The following is a 24,036-nucleotide window of genomic DNA, read 5'->3' as shown; positions in this document are numbered from 1 at the left end:
TACCTGTATTCTAGAATACTACTCAGTAATAAAAAGGACCAAACTGATTTACATGGATGAATCTCGAACATTATGTTGAGTGAAAGAAGTCTAACACAAAGAGTGCATCCTTTGATTCCATTTTTAGCACACTTGAGGAAAAACTAATCTATAGAGACAGAAAGCCGATCATTGATTACCTGGGGGTGAGAAGGGGTAGAGCCTTACTGGGAAGGGACCAAGGAAACTTTTGGGTGCTGAAAATATTCAGCTCCTTGATTGTGGTATATACATTTGTAGAAGCTCATTGAAATATATGTTTTAAGTTTATGCATTATGTTGCATAAATAAAATTGATTTTAAAAAGATCATCAGATTGGATTAAAAATGAACCTTCTAGATGCTGTTTACATGAGGCAAACCTGCAACATAAGGATCCACAAATCTTGAAAGTAAACAAATGCAAAAATATATAACAAGCCCATATTGACCAAACAGAAGTTAGGGTAACTATATTAATACCAAACAAAATAAACTTTAAGACCAAAAAGCATTCTTGGGCTGGAAGTGCCGCCTCCTGGTGGGGGCTGTTCAGGATGGTCCCAGGGTGTCCAGCATTTTTCCCAGTTGTAGTCCTGAATCCGTCTACAGTGGAGGCAGCAAAGCTCGAGATTCTTGCTGCTGTGAAATGACTGAATACAAACTGGGGGCAGTTGGAGCAGGTGGTGTTGGGAAAGGTGAACTGACAATCCAGCTAATCTAGAACCACTGTAGATGAGTATGATCCTGCTGGAGGGTTCTTACCAAAAACAGGTGGTTGTAGATGGTGAAACCCGTCTGTTGGGCATACTGGATACAGTCAGACAAGAGGAGTACAGTGCCATGAGAGACCAATACACAAGGACAGGCAAAGCCTTCCTGTGTATGTTGGCCATCAATAACAGCAAGTCATTTGCAAATATTAGCTTCAACAGGGAGCAGATTGAGTTAGAGATTCAGATGATGTACCTATGGTGCTGATAGGAAACAAGTGTGATTTGCCAACAAGGGCAGTTGGCACAAAACAAGCCCATGAACTGGCCAAGAGTTACGGGATTTCATTCATTGAAACCTCAGCCAAGACCAGACAGGGTGTCAAAGATGTTTTTATACACAACAGCGGGGATGATAGGACTCAAGGTTGTATGGGTGGCCATGTGTGGTGAGAAAGAGCCACTTTCAGGCTATCCTGACTCCTGGTCCTGTCTTCCCTGGAGGAGACTCAGAGCAGCTCCTGCTCTGTCCCCAACCCTCAGTAGATCAGTACAATATTCCTTATTTGAGAAGTTCTCAGAATAATGACCTCCTCACTTGGTTGTCTGACCAGAGAAATGCATCTCTTGCTACACTCTGATGTTTTTCTGCCCTGGGTGTTCTGCTCCCCAACCCCCTCCACCCCAGGTTTTTCATCTGAAAAGTAATTCATGCTCTGAAACAGAGAACCAAACTGTAGCCGTGAAATTCAGTTGAAAACAGTATCTTGAGCTCTAAAATAGCAACTGCTGGTGACTTTTTTCTCCTTTCACTGTTGAACTTGGAGCTATGTTGGTTTCGGAGAATTGTCATATATTACTATTTTTCAGAGAATACAGTTAATGATGCTGTTTGGTTTGTTTGTAATGCTATCAGCTGCATTCTCTAAACTGGCATCTGTTCTGTATTCATAAATACAAAAGTAAATCCTGAAGGGGGAAAAAAAGGCATTCCTAGGAATTGAGATATAGTAGGTTTGTATAGGTTAGAGTGAAGTAGCAACGTATCCCAAATTAATTTGGGCAGAGAATAAAAAAATATATTTTGGCCCCCCCTGAGGAGCTGGGGGAAGATGCAGAGGTGTTGGACTTCCTCACCTGGATTGTTGCTGATGTTCTCACAAATGTTGGGGACTGCAGCTTGACATGCTGAGCCCTTTGTCTTGGGGCTGGCCCTTATGAAGCTTGTTACTGCAAAGGAGAGGCTAAACCTGCTTATACTTGTGCCTGAGAGTCTCCTCCTGAGTGTCTCTTTGTTGCTCAGATGTGGCCCTCTCTCTGTCGCTAAGCCACCTTGGCAAGTGAACTCACTGCCCTCCCCACTATGTGGGACCTGACTCCCAGGGGTGTAAATCTCCCTGGCAACGCAGGATATGACTACCGGGGATGAACGTGGACCTGGCAACGTGGGATTGAGAACATCTTCTTGACCAAGTGGGGATGTGAAATGAAATGAAATAAAGCTTCAGTGGCTCAGCGATTGCAAATGGAGTCGAGAGGTCACTCTGGTGGGCATTCTTACACACTATATAGATAACCCTCTTTAGGTTTTAATGTATTGGAATAGCTAGAAGTAAATACCTGAAACTATCAAACTCCAACCTAGTAGTCTTGACTCTTGAAGACAACTGTATAACAATGTAGATTACAAGGGGTGACAGTGTGACTGTGAAAACCTTGTGGATTGCACTCCCTTTGGCCAGTGTATGGATGGATGAGTAGATAAATGGGGACAAAATCTAAATGAAAAAAGATTGGAATGGGGGGATGATTTGGGTGTTCTTTTTTACTTTTATTTTTTATTCCTATATTTATTCTTTCTGGTGTAAGGAAAATGTTCAAAAATAGATTGGGATAATGAATGCACAACTATATGATGGTGCCGTGAACAGTTGATTGTACACCATGGATTGACTGTATAGTATGTGAATATATCTCAATAAAACTGAAAAAAAAAAAAAAGGCATTCTTGGGTATGGAGAGAGCCAAATAATGGTCCTGCTTCAAGCCACCAGAAAAATCCAACAATTCTAAATGAGATTGAGTTTTTCTGGATGGAAATGAGGTATCACCATGGGCCCTGGCCCTAGATACTTGAAAACATGTGCCTGGGGATTAATTCATTGTTTGCAGGGATAGTCGTAGGTTCCCTCCCTCTATGGCGAGCAGGGATGAAGACAGGTGTCAGCTAGCTCCCTGTGGACAGGTGTTCCCCCCCTTGCTGCTGTTTGGTGCCCTCCAGCCCACAATCCCTCTGCCCGCAACTGGAGGGGAGCTTTGCTTCTGGTCCCCACCACATTGGACATTTGGGCTTCACTGACCCTTTACGTACATGAACACAACACATCCAAAACAGATTTAAACAGGAAAGAGGAATCTGAGGTCAAAACTCAGCAGAAATCTGACAGTGAGGAAAAGGAAGATGCAATGAGGGAAAAGCAGGATTAGGAAATAATGGGACAGGGGGAGAGCAGTGTCAGGCCCTCAGTGACAGTGGGAAGAATAATGGCATTTGGGGTAGTTGCTTTTCTACTGCTAGATTAATCAGAATAACTTTAATGTGATTTTAAATCAAAATTTCAGATGGTATACAGTTATGGTACTCATTTTGCAGTTTCGGTTTTTAAGGGGATGCACCAAAACGCATTGGTCTCTTGGTATTTAAACTTTCTGTTTGAATTTTCATAAACTTATTCTAGGAGAATTCTTTTAGGAGTCTCAATTAGCAGGGTCCAAGAGAATTTTTTGGAAGCATGCAGCAGCATTTTCTAGCTTCAGATTCTTCCTTACAACTTTTTGAAAGCCAAACTGATTTGCCTGCCTGATTCAGAAAAAGTGTTCATCTTTGGCTGAGAAAATGGAGAAACCTGGATGAAAGCTGGTATCTCTTCTTTCCCATACCCCTGATGGAGCATAAGAAAACGTATTCTGTACGTGACTTAATAATAAAAAATTATGATTGCCCTCTGTGCAGCAGCTTTAGTTTTGTGTCAATATTCCAGGACTTTAATATGAGTAGTAGCTGATCCTTTTGTAAAAAATACCTCTTAATATTCATTTTGATTTATTTCAGATCTCTACATTGAAAACATGGAATACTGTATTATCAGACTGAGGCACTTCTATAAAAGATTCTTTATGGTTTTAAAAGGCAACTTAACATAAAGAACATAGCAAGAAAATATAAGAAAAGCAGTAGAATCTTATTACTTCAAACTAGTTTGAAGTTTGATTTTTATTTGTCTTGCTCCTCTCAGTCACTAATCTTTTGAGAAAATCCTTTGTTTACTTACATAAGTAATTTAAAACACTTGACAGTCCTTGGCACTCTTACAATCTGACATAATGAGAACAGACTGAAATTTCTTAGTCACAACGGGGGGCATTCTGCATATTACCGTGTTACAGTTGAAGTAGGAGGTATGGGTGAGCTTTTAGTCTTTATTTTTCCCTTTAGACTGTCCGTTTATGTGTGTCAATGGAAAATGTTAAACTTAATTGTGAAAAAAGGCATGTTGTGTATATTGATTTTTACTAATTTGGCCCTTCTATATAGCAGTCCTTGTAAATGGGAAATACGGCTATTTGATATTAATGGGACTCTATCAAGACTGCCGTTACTCATTTTAATTCTTTTCTCTTGACATATGTTTATTGATTTAAGTGCCTGAGACTATTTGCTCAGTTAGCTGAGATCTACTACTTCTTTCTTGCCATGGTAAGATGTGCATAACTGTAGCTACTGAGCTTCTTCCCAGCCGAAAGTGAAATGAATACCTATATTTGGGTATGGAAATGGTTCTAAAGTGATTTTTCAAACCTTTAAAATGATTTGCTTTTAACCCTTACTACTAATGATGGTATATTTGCACGTAAAGTTGGTCCTAAAGCTCTTTGTAATCTATATCCTGGGTCTCATCTTAAAGTCATTTGGAATAAAAGGGTAGCCCAAGGGCGTTCCTCCGGGGTGATAGAAGAGTTCAGTATCTGCATTGTGGTGGTGATTACATGAGATAAAATGTCATAGAGTTATGTACACACATACCAAAAAAAAAAAAAAAAATAGAAACAATCAAATGCATGCAAAAAACCGGTGAAATTAGAGTAGAGTCCATCTCATCAATTGTATTGTGTCAATATCAGTTATGTAAGAATTACCAAGGAAGGAAGCTGGGCAAAGGGTACATACATGGGACCTCTCTACTATTTCTTGCAACTAATTTTGAGTCTCTAATTATTTAAAGTTTTAAAAAAGTCATTTCGGTTATGGCAGTCAGGAAAATAGAACTTTACTGATATTTGTAAATTCTTACAGAACATTCATGTGAATATAATTAAATATACAGTGATCCCCTTGGGTAAAAGTCATCTCACTGTGTTTAAAGCAAAAGTTAGAGGGTTCAATTTAGTGTCTGCATGCAACATAAAAGTCAAAAGGCTTCATTAGATGGACGGATAGATTGATACAGCAAATGTGGAAAATGTTAAAATTAGTGGATCTGTGTATCTGGGTGGAGGTGTTATATTGGAGTTCTCTGTATGGGTTTTGTGTTATTTTTGCAACTGAACTCTAAGTTTGAAATTATCTCAAAATAAGAAGTTTAAAGGAAAAAAAAATCAATAGGCTGCTGTTACAACCCTTAGAAGAATAGCCAGAAAGGTCCTTTTTGCCGAAAAGTTAAGTAATCTTGTTCCAAGCATGAAAACCTGTATATTTGTTGATGGAAAGGGCATTTTTTTTCAAGGAAGAGCTTCAAATATGGCATGCTACTGTAAGTAGAAGCATGAAGCATTTGAAAAATGTAAGACTTATTGTACAATGAGTATAATTTCCCTAACTGCGCTAGATTGAATTAACCAGAGAGTGAGTCAGTTGGTTAGAGAATAATGAATATGAGCACTCTTAAAATAAATATATTAAATAGAAAGATTGTTCATTCACTTTCCCTCCCTTTTCCTCTCTTTTCTCCCTTGTCTTGCAGTTGAAATAGGTGCTGTCTTAATTTTTCTCTAGACAACTTTAATTGGAGTAATTCAGATTTAGTGGGATGCTATTTAGAAATACCTATATTAAAATATCTTTATTATGATCAAATTAAGCAGTAGTGCGGGGAAAAAAAAAAAAGAAAGTTACCCCTAGGAAGCTGAATCAAGAGAAAGAGAAGGTCCAAATAAACAATATTGGGATGAAAAGGGAGAAATAACCATAGATAGGACTGAGATTAAATAGTAAGAGAATACTATGAAAACTTTATGGCAATAAATTTGAAAAATTAAACCAATCTGACACACTCCTAGAAAAATACGATTTATACATACTGAGTTATAAAGAAATACAGAAACCTGAATATTCCTGTATGCTTAAAGGAAAATGAGTGAGTAATTAAGAATCTTCCCCAAAATAAAACACCAGGCCCAGATAATTTTACAGATACTTTCTGCCAAAATTCTCAAGGAAGAAATCATTCCTTGAAAAGGAAGAAAGGGAACTGTTCCCAACCTTTTCAAAGAATAAGTATACCTTGAAATCAGACAAGGTTGTATGAAATGAGAACAGCACCCAACTTACTTATGAACACAGATGCAAAAACTTTCAACAATAAATATGAAAGATAGCAGAATAAGTAAAATAACACCTGAAGAAGCAACCCTGCCAAAGTTTCTTATTCAGTCCAATAGTTTCAAATGTGTTTCTTTCTTCCCCATGATTTAATCATAGAAGTGTTGAACTGGACTCCAGTACAAGACTGAAAGTGAACATCCTTGCCTTCTCCCTAATTTTTAGTTTTCTAGTTTAAAAGAGACTTAAGGGGGAGGCGGGGCAAGATGGCAGACTGGTGAGCTGTAAGTTTTAGTTACTCCTCCAGGAAAGTAGGTAAAAAGCCAGGAACTGCGTGGACTGGACAACACAGAGCAATCTGTCTTTGGGCATACTTCATACAACACTCATGAAAATGTCGAACTGCTGAGATCAGCGAAATCTGTAAGTTTTTGCGGCCAGGGGACCCGCGCCCCTCCCTGCCAGGCTCAGTCCCGTGGGAGGAGGGGCTGCCAGCTCCGGGAAGGAGAAGGGAGAACTGCAGTGGCAGCCCTTATCGGAAACTCATTCTACTGATCCATACTCCAACCATAGATAGACTGAGACCAGACACCAGAGAATCTGAGAGCTACCAGCCCAGCAGAGAGGAGACAGGCATAGAAAAAAAAAAAAAACACGAAAAACCCCAAAATAAAAGCAGAGGATTTTTGGAGTTCTGGTGAACACAGAAAGGGGAAGGGTGGAGCTCAGGCCTTGAGGCGCATATGCAAATCCCGAAGAAAAGCTGATTTCTCTGCCCTGTGGACCTTTCCTTAATGGCCCTGGTTGCTTTGTCTATTAGCATTTCAATAACCCATTAGACCTCTGAGGAGGGCCCTTTTTTTTTTTTTTTTTTTTAATCCTTTTTTCTTTTTCTAAAACAATTACTCTAAGAAGCCCAATACAGAAAGCTTCAAAGAATTGCAATTTGGGCACATCAAGCCAAGAGCAGAACTAAGAGAGCTCTGAGACAAAAGGCAATAATCCAGTGGCTGAGAAAATTCACTAAACACCACAACTTCCCAAGAAAAGGGGGGTGTCCGCTCACAGCCACCATCCTGGTGGACAGGAAACACTCCTGCCCATCGCCAGCCCCATAGCCCAGAGCTGCCCCAGACAACCCAGTGTGACGGAAGTGCTTCAAATAACAGGCACACACCACAAAACTGGGCGTGGACATTAGCCTTCCCTGCAATCTCAGCTGATTGTCCCAGAGTTGGGAAGGTGGAGCAGTGTGAATTAACAAAGCCCCACTCAGCCATCATTTGAGCAGACTGGGAGCCTCCCTACACAGCCCAGCAGCCCAGAACTGCCCTGGGGGGAAGGCACTCACCTGTGACATAGCACAGTCATCCCTCAACAGAGGACCCGGGGTGCACGGCCTGGAAGAGGGGCCCACTTGCAAGTCTCAGGAGCCATATGCCAATACCAAGGACTTGTGGGTCAGTGGCAGAGACAAACTGTGGCAGGACTGAACTGAAGGATTAGACTAATGCAGCAGCTTTAAAACTCTAGGATCATCAGGGAGATTTGATTGTTAGGGCCACCCCCCTCCCCGACTGCCCAGAAACACGCCCCACATACACGGCAGGCAACACCAACTACACACGCAAGCTTGGTACACCAATTGGACCCCACAAGACTCACTCCCCCACTCACCAAAAAGGCTAAGCAGGGGAGAACTGGCTTGTGGAGAACAGGTGGCTCGTGGACGCCACCTGCTGGTTAGTTAGAGAAAGTGTACTCCACGAAGCTGTAGATCTGATAAATTAGAGATAAGGACTTCAATAGGTCTACAAACCCTAAAAGAACCCTATCAAGTTCAGCAAATGCCACGAGGCCAAAAACAACAGAAAATTATAAAGCATATGAAAAAACCGGACGATATGGATAACCCAAGCCCAAGCACCCAAATCAAAAGACCAGAAGAGACACAGCACCTAGAGCAGCTACTCAAAGAACTAAAGATGAACAATGAGACCATAGTACGGGATATAAAGGAAATCAAGAAGACTCTAGAAGAGCATAAAGAAGACATTGCAAGACTAAATAAAAAAATGGATGATCTTATGGAAATTAAAGAAACTGTTGACCAAATTAAAAAGATTCTGGACACTCATAGTACAAGACTAGAGGAAGTTGAACAACGAATCAGTGACCTGGAAGATGACAGAATGGAAAATGAAAGCATAAAAGAAAGAATGGGGAAAAAAGTTGAAAAAATCGAAATGGACCTCAGGGATATGATATATAATATGAAACGTCCAAATATAAGACTCATTGGTGTCCCAGAAGGGGAAGAAAAGGGTAAAGGTCTAGGAAGAGTATAAAAGAAATTGTTGGGGAAAACTTCCCAAATCTTCTAAACAACATAAATACACAAATCATAAATGCTCAGCGAACTCCAAATAGAATAAATCCAAATAAACCCACTCCGAGACATATACTGATCACACTGTCAAACACAGAAGAGAAGGAGCAAGTTCTGAAAGCAGCAAGAGAAAAGCAATTCACCACATACAAAGGAAACAGCATAAGACTAAATAGTGACTACTCAGCAGCCACCATGGAGGCGAGAAGGCAGTGGCACGATATATTTAAAATTCTGAGTGAGAAAAATTTCCAGCCAAGAATACTTTATCCAGCAAAGCTCTCCTTCAAATTTGAGGGAGAGCTTAAATTTTTCACAGACAAACACATGCTGAAAGAATTTGCTAACAAGAGACCTGGCCTACTGGAGATACTAAAGGGAGCCCTACAGACAGAGAAACAAAGACAGGACAGAGAGACTTGGAGAAAGGTTCAGTACTAAAGAGATTCGGTATGGGTACAATAAAGGATATTAAGAGAGAGAGGGAAAAATATGGCAAACATAAACCAAAGGATAAGATGGCCGATTCAAGAAATGCCTTCACGGTTATAACGTTGAATGTAAATGGATTAAACTCCCCAATTAAAAGATACAGATTCGCAGAATGGATCAAAAAAAATGAACCATCAATATGTTGCATACAAGAGACTCATCTTAGACACAGGGACACAAAGAAACTGAAAGTGAAAGGATGGAAAAAAATATTTCATGCAAGCTACAGCCAAAAGAAACCAGGTGTAGCAATATTAATCTCAGATAAAATAGACTTCAAATGCAGGGATGTTTTGAGAGACAAAGACGGCCACTACATACTAATAAAAGGGGCAATTCAGCAAGAAGAAATAACAATCGTAAATGTCTATGCACCCAGTCAAGGTGCCACAAAATACATGAGAGAAACACTGGCAAAACTAAAGGAAGCAATTGATGTTTCCACAATAATTGTGGGAGACTTCAACACATCACTCTCTCCTATAGATAGATCAACCAGACAGAAGACCAATAAGGAAATTGAAAACCTAAACAATCTGATAAATGAATTAGATTTAACAGACATATACAGGACATTACATCCCAAATCACCAGGATACACATACTTTTCTAGTGCTCACGGAACTTTCTCCAGAAGAGATCATATGCTGGGACATAAAACAAGCCTCAATAAATTTAAAAAGATTGAAATTAGTCAAAGCACATTCTCTGACCACAATGGAATACAATTAGAAGTCAATAACCATCAGAGACTTAGAAAATTCACAAATACCTGGAGGTTAAACAACACACTCCTAAACAATCAGTGGGTTAAAGAAGAAATAGCAAGAGAAATTGCTAAATATATAGAGACGAATGAAAATGAGAACACAACATACCAAAACCTATGGGATGCAGCAAAAGCAGTGCTAAGGGGGAAATTTATAGCACTAAACGCATATATTAAAAAGGAAGAAAGAGCCAAAATCAAAGAACTAATGGATCAACTGAAGAAGCTAGAAAATGAACAGCAAACCAATCCTAAACCAAGTAGAAGAAAAGAAATAACAAGGATTAAAGCAGAAATAAATGACATAGAGAACAAAAAAACAATAGAGAGGATAAATATCACCAAAAGTTGGTTCTTTGAGAAGATCAACAAGATTGACAAGACCCTAGCTAGACTGACAAAATCAAAAAGAGAGAAGACCCATATAAACAAAATAATGAATGAAAAAGGTGACATAACTGCAGATCCTGAAGAAATTAAAAAAATTATAAGAGGATATTATGAACAACTGTATGGCAACAAACTGGATAATGTAGAAGAAATGGACAATTTCCTGGAAACATATGAACAACCTAGACTGACCAGATAAGAAACAGAAGACCTCAACCAACCCATCACAAGCAAAGAGATCCAATCAGTCATCAAAAATCTTCCCAGAAATAAATGCCCAGGGCCAGATGGCTTCACAGGGGAATTCTACCAAACTTTCCAGAAAGAACTGACACCAATCTTACTCAAACTCTTTCAAAACATTGAAAAAAATGGAACACTACCTAACTCATTTTATGAAGCTAACATCAATCTAATACCAAAACCAGGCAAAGATGCTACAAAAAAGGAAAACTACCGGCCAATCTCCCTAATGAATATAGATGCAAAAATCCTCAACAAAATACTTGCAAATCGAATCCAAAGACACATTAAAAAAATCATACACCATGACCAAGTGGGGTTCATTCCAGGCATGCAAGGATGGTTCAACATAAGAAAAACAATCAATGTATTACAACACATTAAAAACTCGAAAGGGAAAAATCAATTGATCATCTCAATAGATGCTGAAAAAGCATTTGACAAAATCCAACATCCCTTTTTGATAAAAACACTTCAAAAGGTAGGAATTGAAGGAAACTTCCTCAACATGATAAAGAGCATATATGAAAAACCCACAGCCAGCATAGTACTCAATGGTAAGAGACTGAAAGCCTTCCCTCTAAGATCAGGAACAAGACAAGGATGCCCGCTGTCACCACTGTTATTCAACATTGTGCTGGAAGTGCTAGCCAGGGCAATCCGGCAAGACAAAGAAATAAAAGGCATCCAAATTGGAAAAGAAGAAGTAAAACTGTCATTGTTTGCAGATGATATGATCTTATATCTAGAAAACCCTGAGAAATCGACGATACAGCTACTAGAGCTAATAAACAAATTTAGCAAAGTAGCGGGATACAAGATTAATGCACATAAGTCAGTAATGTTTCTATATGCTAGAAATGAACAAACTGAAGAGACACTCAAGAAAAAGATACCATTTTCAATAGCAACTAAAAAAATCAAGTACCTAGGAATAAACTTAACCAAAGATGTAAAAGACCTATACAAAGAAAACTACAAAACTCTACTAAAAGAAATAGAAGGGGACCTTAAAAGATGGAAAAATATTCCATGTTCATGGATAGGAAGGCTAAATGTCATTAAGATGTCAATTCTACCCAAACTCATCTACAGATTCAATGCAATCCCAATCAAAATTCCAACAACCTACTTTGCAGACTTGGAAAAGCTAGTTATCAAATTTATTTGGAAAGGGAAGATGCCTCGAATTGCTAAAGACACTCTAAAAAAGAAAAACGAAGTGGGAGGACTTACACTCCCTGACTTTGAAGCTTATTATAAAGCCACAGTTGCCAAAACAGCATGGTACTGGCACAAAGATAGACATATAGATCAATGGGATCGTATTGAGAATTCAGAGATAGACACTCAGATCTATGGCCGACTGATCTTTGATAAGGCCCCCAAAGTCACTGAACTGAGCCATAATGGTCTTTTCAACAAATGGGGCTGGGAGAGTTGGATATCCATATCCAAAAGAATGAAAGAGGACCCCTACCTCACCCCCTACACAAAAATTAACTCCAAATGGACCAAAGATCGCAATATAAAAGAAAGTACCATAAAACTCCTAAAAGATAATGTAGGAAAACATCTTCAAGACCTTGTATTAGGCGGCCACTTCCTAGACTTTACACCCAAAGCACAAGCAACAAAAGAGAAAATAGATAAATGGGAACTCCTCAAGCTTAGAAGTTTCTGCACCTCAAAGGAATTTCTCAAAAAGGTAAAGAGGCAGCCAACTCAATGGGAAAAAATTTTTGGAAACCATGTATCTGACAAAAGACTGATATCTTGCATATACAAAGAAATCCTACAACTCAATGACAATAGTACAGACAGCCCAATTATAAAATGGGCAAAAGATATGAAAAGACAGTTCTCTGAAGAGGAAATACAAATGGCCAAGAAACACATGAAAAAATGTTCAGCTTCACTAGCTATTAGAGAGATGCAAATTAAGACCACAATGAGATACCATCTAACACCGGTTAGAATGGCTGCCATTAAACAAACAGGAAACTACAAATGCTGGAGGGGATGTGGAGAAATTGGAACTCTTATTCATTGTTGGTGGGACTGTATAATGGTTCAGCCACTCTGGAAGTCAGTCTGGCAGTTCCTTAGAAAACTAGATATAGAGCTACCATTTGATCCAGCGATTGCACTTCTCGGTATATACCCGGAAGATCAGAAAGCAGTGACACGAACAGATATCTGCACGCCAATGTTCATAGCAGCATTATTCACAATTGCCGAGAGATGGAAACAACCCAAATGTCCTTCAACAGATGAGTGGATAAATAAAATGTGATATATACACACGATGGAATACTACGCGGCAGTAAGAAGGAATGATCTCGTGAAACATATGACAACATGGATGAACCTTGAAGACATAATGCTGAGCGAAATAAGCCAGGCACAAAAAGAGAAATATTATATGCTACCACTAATGTGAACTTTGAAAAATGTAAAACAAAAGGTTTATAAAGTAGAATGTAGGGGAACTAGCAGTAGAGAGCAATTAAGGAAGGGGGAACAATAATCCAAGAAGAACAGATAAGCTATTTAACGTTCTGGGGATGCCCAGAAATGACTACGGTCTGTTAATTTCTGATGGATATAGTAGGAACAAGTTCACAGAAATGTTGCTATACTATGTAACTTTCTTGGGGTAAAGTAGGAACATGTTGGAAGTTAAGCAGTTATCTTAGGTTAGTTGTCTTTTTCTTACTCCCTGGTTATGGTCTCTTTGAAATGTTCTTTTATTGTATGTTTGTTTTCTTTTTAACTTTTTTTTTCATACAGTTGATTTAAAAAAGAAGGGAAAGTTAAAAAAATAAAAAAAAGAAAAACAAGGAAAAAAAAAAAGATGTGGTGCCCCCTTGCGGAGCCTGTGGAGATTGCAGGGGTATTCGCCTACCCCACCTCCATGGTGGCTAACATGACCACAGACATAGGGGACTGGTGGTTTGATGGGTTGAGCCCTCTACCATAAGTTTTACCCTTGGGAAGACAGTTGCTGCAAAGGAGAGGCTAGGCCTCCCTATATTTGTGCCTAAGGGTCTCCTCCTGAATGCCTCTTTGTTGCTCAGATGTGGCCCTCTCTCTCTGGCTAAGCCAACTTGAAAGGTGAAATCACTGCCCTCCCCCCTACGTGGGATCAGACACCCAGGGGAGTGAATCTCCCTGGCAACGTGGAATATGACTCCCGGGGAGGAATGTAGACCCGGCATCGTGTGATGGAGAACATCTTCTTGACCAAAAGGGGGATGTGAAAGGAAATGAAATAAGCTTCAGTGGCAGAGAGATTCCAAAAGGAGCCGAGAGGTCACTCTGGTGGGCACTCTTACGCACACTTTAGACAACCCTTTTTAGGTTCTAATGAATTGGGGTAGCTGGTGGTGGATACCTGAAACTATCAAACTACAACCCAGAACCCATGAATCTCGAAGACAGTTGTATAAAAATGTAGCTTATGAGGGGTGACAATGGGATTGGGAAAGCCATAAGGACCACACTCCACTTTGTCTAGTTTATGGATGGATGTGTAGAAAAATAGGGGAAGGCAACAAACAGACAAAGGTACCCAGTGTTCTTTTTTACTTCAATTGCTCTTTTTCACTCTAATTATTATTCTTGTTATTTTTGTGTGTGTGCTAATGAAGGTGTCAGGGATTGATTTAGGTGATGAATGTACAACTATGTAATGGTACTGTAAACAATCGAAAGTACGATTTGTTTTGTATGACTGCGTGGTATGTGAATATATCTCAATAAAATGATGATTAAAAGAAAAAGAGAGACTTAAGGCACTCAACAGATGAGTGGGTAAACAAAATGTAGTTTATATATACAGTGGAATATTATTCAGCCATAAAAAGTAATAAAGTTCTGACACAAGCTACAATACGGATGAGCCTACAAGACATCAGGTTGAGTGAAATGTCAGATCCAAAAAAGAAACATTGTATGGTCTCGCTTATATGAATAATATACAATAAGCAAATTCATACAATAAGCAAATTCATAGACAGATAATAGATTACAGATTGCCAGGGGGTGAGGGGAATGATGTGTGCAGAGTTTTTGTTTGAGGTGATGAAAAAGTTGGGGTAATGGATGTTGGTAATGGTAGCATAATATTGTGATTGTGACTGATACCACTGAATTATATACTTGAAATGGGTTAAAATGGAAAATTTTGAGTTGTATACACTATGACAATGGAGGATTTTAAAATAACAATAGTGAGACGTAAGAGAGAGAACGACCAAGTGTAAAGAGTTGACCTTGTTTGGCCGCTGATTCCAATACACCTGATATAGAAAGACAGATGGAGATAACTGAGGAAATTTGATTATGGGCAAGATATCAGAAGATACACAGGATTATTTTTATTTAATTAGGTGTGATCATGCACTGTGATCATGTGAGAAAATGTCTGTATTTTTAAGGGATCCATCTAGAATCGAGGTGAAGGAGGAGCGGAGATCTGGTCAACCATTCCCTGCAGGGCTGTCCCAGGTCACACCCACAGAACTTGAACTTATTCCCCAGCTGACAGACAACGTGACCAGTTGTTTAGGTTACCTTCACTCTTAACTGTGACCATGCCTATATTTTCCACAGGTACCTGTAAGATTTCCATATGTTCTGAAAGGAAAGACTTGAAGGGAAAAAAGAAAAACTAAACACTGCACAGTTTAGTGATAAACACATATGCAGTAAAGCTGTATGCTTTTAAAAGGCAAGGAAATGATAAATACATTAATCATAAGGCTGGGGACCTCTTGGGCAGAAGTGGGGGTGGGATCAGGAAGGAGTACGCAGGTCATTCAAAGGTATTTTTCATGTTCTAGTTCTTAGGTGGGGTGATGGTTTCCTCAGTGCTTTATTCTCCATGACTTAAGTAAGTTACACCTATTTTTTTTGCATCTATCAGTATTATATAATTTTAAAATGTTAATCTTAAACCAGTAACTTTTGTTCTTTGGAACTGTGATTCAAAAAATGTTGGGCAATGATTTGGTCCTGGTCTGAAATTTCAGTTGGTACAATCTGTGGCAAAATGAGAGAAGAGTAAGTTTTAAAAATAAAGCTAAATTTATTTAAAGGATTGTATTCTATTCTTCAATTATGTCCTTCCTATTGTTTTTTTTGTGTGTGCGTGTGTGTCAAAAGGGACTTTAGAAACAAAATCAATTAAAAGAACACTGTTTTGTTTGTTTTATTGTCCTAAAAAATGGCAAGTAGAAAAAGTAGTTGATCTCTTATAAGTAATCATTTTTAAAAATGTTTCACTGGTCCTTGAAATAGAAAAAGTTCTAGGACTCATTGCCTCAGACAACACAGCACTGTGTTTAATAGCCAAACACCAAAGCTTATAATTAGTACGATGATTTTACTAACTGCCCTTTTCATAGAATGCACTTCTCTAATTTAAAAAAGCAATTTAGTTAGGTGATGAATGTACAACTATGTAATGGTACTGTGAACAATCGAATGTACGATTTGTTTTGTATGACTGCGTGGTATGTGAATACATCTCAATAAAATGAAGATAAAAAAAAAATCCCCCTACACTCTGCTCTTTTACAAAGGTAATATCAGTTCATTTTTAGAAAATACAGAAAATGCAGACAAACATACATGAAAATATTAAAAATCACCTAGAGAGAACCAAAAAAAAAAAAAAAAGCAATTTAGAGGAAGCATTAATCAGCCCTATAGATAGACTCAAGAGAAAATCTGAGCTACTCAGTGAAGATATACTCTAAACTCAGAGGAGCTAGATTCTCAAATAATAGCTAACAATGATCATAACTAACATTTAGTGAGCTCTTACTACCATTCAGTATTTTGCATAGATTGCCTTACTTAATCATCAGAAATGTTATTCCCATTTAATTATTATTGAACACTGACTAATATCTTGCTCTGCGTCACACAGGTAACAGAAAGATGGACTGGAATTCAAAACCAGTTCCACAGTTTGACACTTCATTAGTATTCTTGGCTGCTACTTAATTGTACACATCTTTGCTCTTTCCCTCCCTCTCATATTCTCTGAACTGTCTGATATTAGGGATTCCAGAATCAAATTCAGTTAGAATTGAAGAGGGAATTGCTGAGCTCATTGGAATCATTACTATTTTGTCGTAGTGGTCTTCAAATGCAAATGTAGACAATGACTTAATTTATCTCCTATACCCTTTTGTGAGAAGTTACCAAATATACTGTGTAACTTCAACTGTAGGCTAATGAGTGTGGAAGAAAGGAGTTTCAGGCAGTCTTTAATGATCCATGACTAAAGTTTCATGGAGAGAGTGAGGATGGTGGTACAGCTTTGAGCTAAGAGGCAGAGGGAGAGGCTCAGATGACTAGAAAGTAAAAGAGTTGAGTGAAAGAGTATAAAAGGTGGTGAGGAGCAGCCAGAGACTCTTGGGGCTAAGGTAACCATTAATTTTCTTGGAGGAAGATAAAAGAAAAGCAGAAGAAAGTTCAGAGTCCCTCAAGATGATGTCTTGGTAGAGGAGAAATAGGAAAATGTACTTGGAGGGCAATTTCTTCAGATGAAGAATAGGGTGGGATGGAGGGGATGGAAAGACTTAGGTGTTCTTTCTTGCTTTTATTTTTATTTTGGAGTAAGGAAAAGTTCAAAAATTGATTCTGGTGATGAATGCACAAATGTATGATGGTGCTGTGAACAATTGATTGTGCACTGTGGGTGACTGGGTGTGTGAATATATCTCAATAAAACTTTTTTAAAAAAAGACAATGATTTCTAATGTACATTGTGATAAAATGAATCCTTTAAACTGTGCTTCAATTTGATCATTTCTGGATTCTTTCTCCTGTCACATCTCTGTCTTACCACCTATTACCTCCCAGCACTGCACAATCCTTATTGAATGTAATTTCTCCCCATCCTAGCATGGTCAAGCTTTTCACTTATCTCTCTTATTCTCTCCTTTCCTTTCCCCATCTGTCCTCTCTTTTCTCGTGTTAGTTGTGTTACCGTGTAACAAATCTCCCAGAACACGGTGGCATAAAGTGAGTTGACCAGGCTCAGCTGAGGGCTTCTTGCTCCCCGTCTCTTGTGCAGTTGCAGTCCAATGGTAGCTGCAGGTGGCATCACCCAAAGCCTTCGTTGGGTTCCACATCTAAGACAGCTTCTTTAAAGCATGCCTGGTGCATCAGCTCTCTCTCCAGGCAGCTCCTCTGGCCAGCTTGAGCTTCCTCCCAGCATGGAGGTTTCCAGGAGTCAGACTTCTCACTTGGTGATTTTCTTTCCCCAGACAACTATTCCAAGATACCAAAAGCAGAAGGAAGTCCCAAGCTGCTTCTCACCTAGCCTCAGAAGTGACGCACTATAACTTCTACATTCTGTTGGTCTCTGTTAAGTCACTGAGTCAGCCCAGAGCCGACTGGGTGAAGGGCTCCCCAAGGGCTTACTGTGGCTGGGGGATCCTCTTTAAATTCTAGTTACCATACATTTCACTTATTAACATTTCTGTCCTTTACTCTATGACTATGACAGAAATATCTTCAAGTTACTGTCTTACATCTTGCTTCATGTCCATGTTTTTTTTCTTTCTGACTGTTGTTTATATTAATAGATAGAGAGTGAATCTCAAGTGAATCTTAAGAATTCCTTTTCATTTAGCCAAATTAAAATTAAGCTCCCAAAGGACCCACTGGAAAGGCTGTGCGACTACTTTTTAGAAAGGCTCTTTGGGAAATCAGATTTGATTCACTTTTTAACCAAGAATGATAACATATCAAACTCAAAAGGCAGATCAGTTTTAGGGGAAAGTGATACCGTCGTGTGTGGGTGTCCTTGCGTGAACTCCCCAACAATATTGCTTTTCAGGCTTAGCCATTAATTAGAAAACCTGCTCCCTTGTTGGGACTGAACCATGATTTACTTTCTAGTTGGACCTCATTTTATATTCAAGCCAAAGCTTGTTTGTTTTTTTTAATCCCCCAAATACAAAGAGAGATCACGTCAATCTAAAAGATTGGTTACAGAGTCATGAGGCAGTTTCAGAAATTTCTTATGTGTAAAACCTCATATCTGAAGATGACTTAATTTTCCTTAGTTTCTGCAAATGTCATTGAGGACTTAGATTCTTCTAAAAAGTTACTGGCTCTTTTTTTTTTTTTTTTTTTTTTTTTTTTAGTGAAGCTGAAATCTCTGACACTTTTCTCTGGTGATTATGGGAAACAATCCATGTGGGAGAAACTGGGAAGTTGGAGGTGGCACATAATTTGGTATTTTCTCTATCCACAAACCCTGGGAAGCTTCCGCCATAAAGGATTAATTTGTTCGTGAGATTTCATTGTGGTTGCCATCAGGAAAAAACTAGCAGCAGCAACGGGGCGGAAATATTTCCTAACTCGGGGAAAACAATCAAGGATTTCTGGTGGGAAAGAGAGCATTCCTGTTTTTCTTTTACAGAGATTATGAGTTAAGCATGTGAGGTTTGATATCATTTCTCTCACAAAGGACTTTATGGAGACACCTCAAATTTGCCTCTGAAAAATGATCATTAATAATTGCAGTTTCCCATAACTTATCTTTGTGCAGGAAGAGAACTTTATAAAAAAAAATTAGACTCAATCCTTTTCTCTTTTTTCCTCCAATTTAAACTAATACAAAATGGCATAATTGTGCCATTGGTGATTAACTTCCAGATCTCTTTTCTTGTCCTTGGGTTGTACAATTAGATTAAAGGGAGGTTCAAAAAGATTCAAGAACTGAGGTATCTTCCCTCAGATTCTTTTCAACCCTGGGATTCCGCTAATAGAGGGGGGGCAGTGGACTTCCATCAAAATGACACCTTTTCTGATGCTTTGGTCTTAACCCCTCAGCAAAAATTTCCACTACACAGCAGTCAAAATTTGAGACCCTTCAAGCTTCAGACCAGGCGAAATGCTCTCTGCCACCACTACAGGCTCCTACCAAATAAACATCCACTCAGGGCAACCCCTGGTCCCGTCAACTGTTGATGGTGAGAGATGGACCAGAAGAAAGGAAAAGCCACAGGGATGACTGCCAGGGAATCATCGGGACCAGGGTTGTCAGATGCATTCATGTTCATTCTTTCATTAATTCATACAGCATCCCTGGGAAGTCATCTTATTCCTGTTTTTGCAGACACAGAACCCTGAAGCCAAGGGTTTTATCTAAGTGGCCTCTATGCATTTAAACTAAAGTATTTAAACTAACTAAAATCTCTTGATTTTCTTTAATCCTTGGATCAAATAAGGATTTTCCCCTAAGCCTGCCTGACAGCAGAGCCGGTGTCCTTTTTGCTGTCCCTAAACCCTCTAATAAGCCTTGGAAACCGGTAATCCACTTGCAGAGTAAAACCGGGAAACTTTCAGGAGGTGAGCCCTTGGCACCTAGTCAAGTAACAATAGTTGTCACTCTTTCTCCATTTAATCTTGTAGTGGAGCACGACAAGGAGTTCTCCCCTCACCAGCGACACCACAAGGAGTTCAAGTTCAACTTGTCCCAGATTCCTGAGGGCGAGGCGGTGACGGCTGCAGAGTTCCGAATCTACAAGGACTGCGTTGTGGGGAGCTTTAAAAACCAAACGTTTCTCATCAGCATTTATCAAGTCATACAGGAGCACAAGCACAGGTAGGTGGGCTCATGGAAGTCCCCATCGCTCACCTGTCGTCACATAAAATCAAGCATGTCGGTGGAAGGTGATTTGGAGGTCGGGCAGCCTGTAAAGATGATGGGGTGTTGGTTCCGAATGGGAGTGTTTAGCTGGCAAGAAGACTTTTTTGCTATGAAGTTGCAGATTTTCCAAATACTTTTCTTTTCCTTAGCAAGCCAGTGAACGGTATTTACTGAGCATCCTTTGTGATCAGAGAACCGTGTAACGTACTGGCAATAAGTTTCCCTCTATCGTTGAGTCCCCACATTCAAATGACGGGGGAGGCTGGCCAAAATAAATACACATCTGAAGAGTGTATAAGGATGCTTACGGATGTTAATTATGCAAGCAAATGCAATGCTGTGTATTTGTACATATAACACACATTTATCTTTGAGTGTGTGCATATAACAGATGTCTCAAACTTTTTTTTTATCATTTAGATACAAGGGAACAATCAATTTTTTTCTATATACTTATATTATTATTGTTTCCTGAAATGAGGCCAGTCCTTTTTACAAAAGAGCTGAAATGAGGTATATAGACAGGCTGCCTAGCAAAAAGGAAAGTATCCATGGACTGATATCCATGGAGGATATGAGAGCCTGAGAGCTGAAGTATTGCAGCAGTTAGTTCAAACCTGTAGTACACAAAAAATAAGCCAAATGATCTTGAATTTTCCTTAGTATTTGGGGGTCAGTTTAGTAGTTCACAAGAATCAAAAAAAAAGATGCAGCGTAGATTAGCATTGCTGTATCGTTCTGGATATGCACAAGGTAGAAATTCAGCATGTGATATGATGGTATAAAAATTTATGGTAGGTATGAGGATAAAAATCAAAGGAACAAAATACAGAGGGGGCAGGGACCCCATATTTGCATACTTGACAAGGGATTTGCTAGCTTTGGTTTTATAAACCAAAGTCAGGATTCTTGCTTCTGGTCTTGAAAGTCTGACTTCCAACAATTTCCAATGGTTTAGCAATGACTTTGGTTTCTCCTGAACTTAATGGACCTATGTATGGGTCTTTCACAAATAAGCACACTAAAACAATAATGAACACCATTGCCCAATGAAAGATTTGTTTCAGTTTGAGAGAATTGTCAGCATTCAGCCCTTGTGTATATTCAAGTCTGTAATGGGGCAAACAGAAGAAGGAAGGACAGTGTTAGGCTTTGGAGACACGTTATGGTATTTTTTTTTTTAATGTTTCCTTTATCTTATATGATGTATGTTTTTTATCTACTATGTTTCCTCCCACCCCCCACTATGTTGTGGTGTTTTACATACACACTGAGGGTTGTCTGCAAATTTTTAGCTGGGAAGTTAATAAGTAGAATCTAGCCATTGTGGAATCTTTATGATAGATTAAATTTTGAAATGGAAGTCTTCTGATGTCTGATTTTCACTCCTAAATAAAAGTATATTTAATGGCTTGACAGTTGAAAACATCTCTCAAAACCCCAACAAAATTATTCATTCCTAGATTTTCTTCTTTCAATACGATACTTCAGAGAGAATGGGTATTCAATAATTCTCTGGAAATGCCTTAGCCATTGATTTTCAGTCTGCTGAATTATTTATTCCATTATATTTCTCTGGCAGAAATAACCCACTGGTGACTTTTTTTTCCCTCAGAAATTTCTTTGAAATACATGGTTTCCTCAAGCCTGTAGGAAAATCCTTATAGCAAAAATACTAGGTTGGGAGTTTTGTGACTGGAGTTTAATAAGAAACGAGCAGAACATTTGTAAGGTTTATACTGAATTCCAGCCAAAAAGAAACAGCTGTCTCGTGCCTAAGATGGTGGTGTCATACTTCTTGAGGCCAGAAGTGAGTTTGGAAAACAAAATCCCAAAGTGTCCCAGCCTTTGATGACTCGGTCAAAGCAGACAGTTGTAGTTTCTCTGCCTTCTAGGATGAGAATATTTGGCGACTGGAGGTGTTTAAATTTTGTGCATGGGAGAGGGGAAATACTGGGAGAGCGGGGAGATTTTCATGCTTTTGAAAGGTTCCAGATCGTCAGGGAGGAGATTTTCTTTTCTTATCTGCAGGCCAGGAGCCTGGGCCTCCTGCCGTCAACTAATGTTCTCCCAAAAGGCCTCCAGATTGAACTGCATGGCTCCCTCTGGGGCAAGAGTTGGATTTCCCCATCTGTACCGTCTTTGGACGTCTTGCCTGCAAACCTTTCTTCGCAAGCCTAAAGAATTTTATTTGTCCAATCTGTGTTTAAGTAGAATTTGTAGTGTTTGATGGATTCACTTAATTTAACAAATGTTTGTATTGCAAAAGAGTTGGCAGCCTTGAGAAAGAAAAATAAAAAGTCAGGTTATTAAATGCTGAGTCATATGCTCAGCTGAGGCAGGAGTTATGTATTGAGCCTCCAGCTAGGAAGCCTGAACAGGGAGGGTCAGAGAAGGTTCTGGAAGGTTAGGGCTGCACCGTGAACACAGCAGACACATACTACTTTGAATGATAAGAAAGCACTGGAGAAGATAAGCTCAAAAGAAGCTGCTACTTGAGTAGATGGTGCTTCGTTAGGAAGGGGGAAGAATTCGATATTTATTCGGCTCTCAAGCACAAGCCGTTAAAACAAATCTAAGTCATAAAAAGATGTGAAACAACCTGTAGGTTGAAGGACTGCCAGGAGTTGGCAGTCAAGGCGTAGTAGCGTGGAATGCCCTTTGCATTTAACTTTTAAAATCTATTCTTTATGGTATTGTGTGGCTTTTATATTTTAAAATGTTTGGTGCTACAAATCATGATGTCTTTATGATGACACTGGTAAAAATTTACATGTGTAAAGCACTTACAGTTTGGACAATATCTTCGCGTATATTCTGTCTCTTTAGGATTCAACCATGACCCCATCAGATCGACAGGGCAGATAGAGGTTACGTTTTAGAGGATGAAACGTGGCACGTATGAATTTTTGCCCAGTCTAGATAATGCCTCAAGTGTAGTCTGCTGTGCTTCCCCAAAGTCAGCTCAATGCCACGGGGACGGTCTACGGGTAAAGGTGAAGTTCTGGAAGAGATAAGAAGCCTCCCATGGGCTTGTCCCCTTGGCTGTGATGCCAACATCTAAAGATTGCTTCTGTTTGGAAGGAAATGCGACAGTTCTGGTGGTGGTGAAAATAAGTGTCTTTTAGAATACAGGCCCTGATACTTTGGCTTTCAAGCCTGTCTGCGGAAAACCTTTGCACATACCTTTGAGCCCTCTAAACATTAGAATAGGAATGAAGAAAATCACATTGGCTATTGCAGAAATGCTTTCTCTTAGTGGAGCACTAACGTTTTTAAACCAGTAGTAGCGACACCTAGTGCCTTTTTAACCAGATGTACTAGATAAATGGGTTTGCTACTGATCTGTATGCCGCACAAGGGAATTTGTTTCTCATCTGTAAATTGAGAGTCACAATGCCCATCCTGTCTGCCTTATGGGTTTTTATAAGGATCAAATAAATCACATATACCAAGGGGCTTTTTAATTAATAAAATACAATGAAAACATAAAGTATAAATATCACTGTAGCCTGCTCTTCTAATCCCAGAGAGTAATTTAGTTTGGGATTTCTTTCAGAATTAAGAGAGAGAAAAATAACATTTATATGGCCCGGTCAGCAGAACCCAAGAGAGTAGATGGAACTATCATCACTCTGTTTTTTACAGCTGAAATTTAAGTGGTTCAGTGGCTTCTCCAGAATCTTTCGGCTTGTTTACCTTTATCTCAGTGTCGTCATCAGGCAGGACTTGAACCAGAGG

The 24,036-nt window shown here is 39.1% G+C and overlaps 1 protein-coding gene across 1 annotated transcript in view; it reads left to right on the top strand.

Moving 5' to 3' along the window:
- Positions 1-24,036, top strand: part of BMP6 (bone morphogenetic protein 6) — a 170,320-nt gene that overhangs the window by 115,381 nt on the left and 30,903 nt on the right. Inside the window, exon 2 of the mRNA XM_037842748.1 lies at positions 20,058-20,250. Coding sequence (XP_037698676.1) covers positions 20,058-20,250 — 193 coding nt within the window. The remainder of the gene's footprint in view (positions 1-20,057; positions 20,251-24,036) is intronic.

Source organism: Choloepus didactylus, chromosome 7 (assembly GCF_015220235.1).
Source record: "Choloepus didactylus isolate mChoDid1 chromosome 7, mChoDid1.pri, whole genome shotgun sequence".
Lineage (NCBI taxonomy): Eukaryota > Metazoa > Chordata > Mammalia > Pilosa > Megalonychidae > Choloepus > Choloepus didactylus.
The sequence above is the reverse complement of the archived record's forward strand: the minus strand, read 5'-3'. Positions and strand labels throughout refer to the sequence as shown.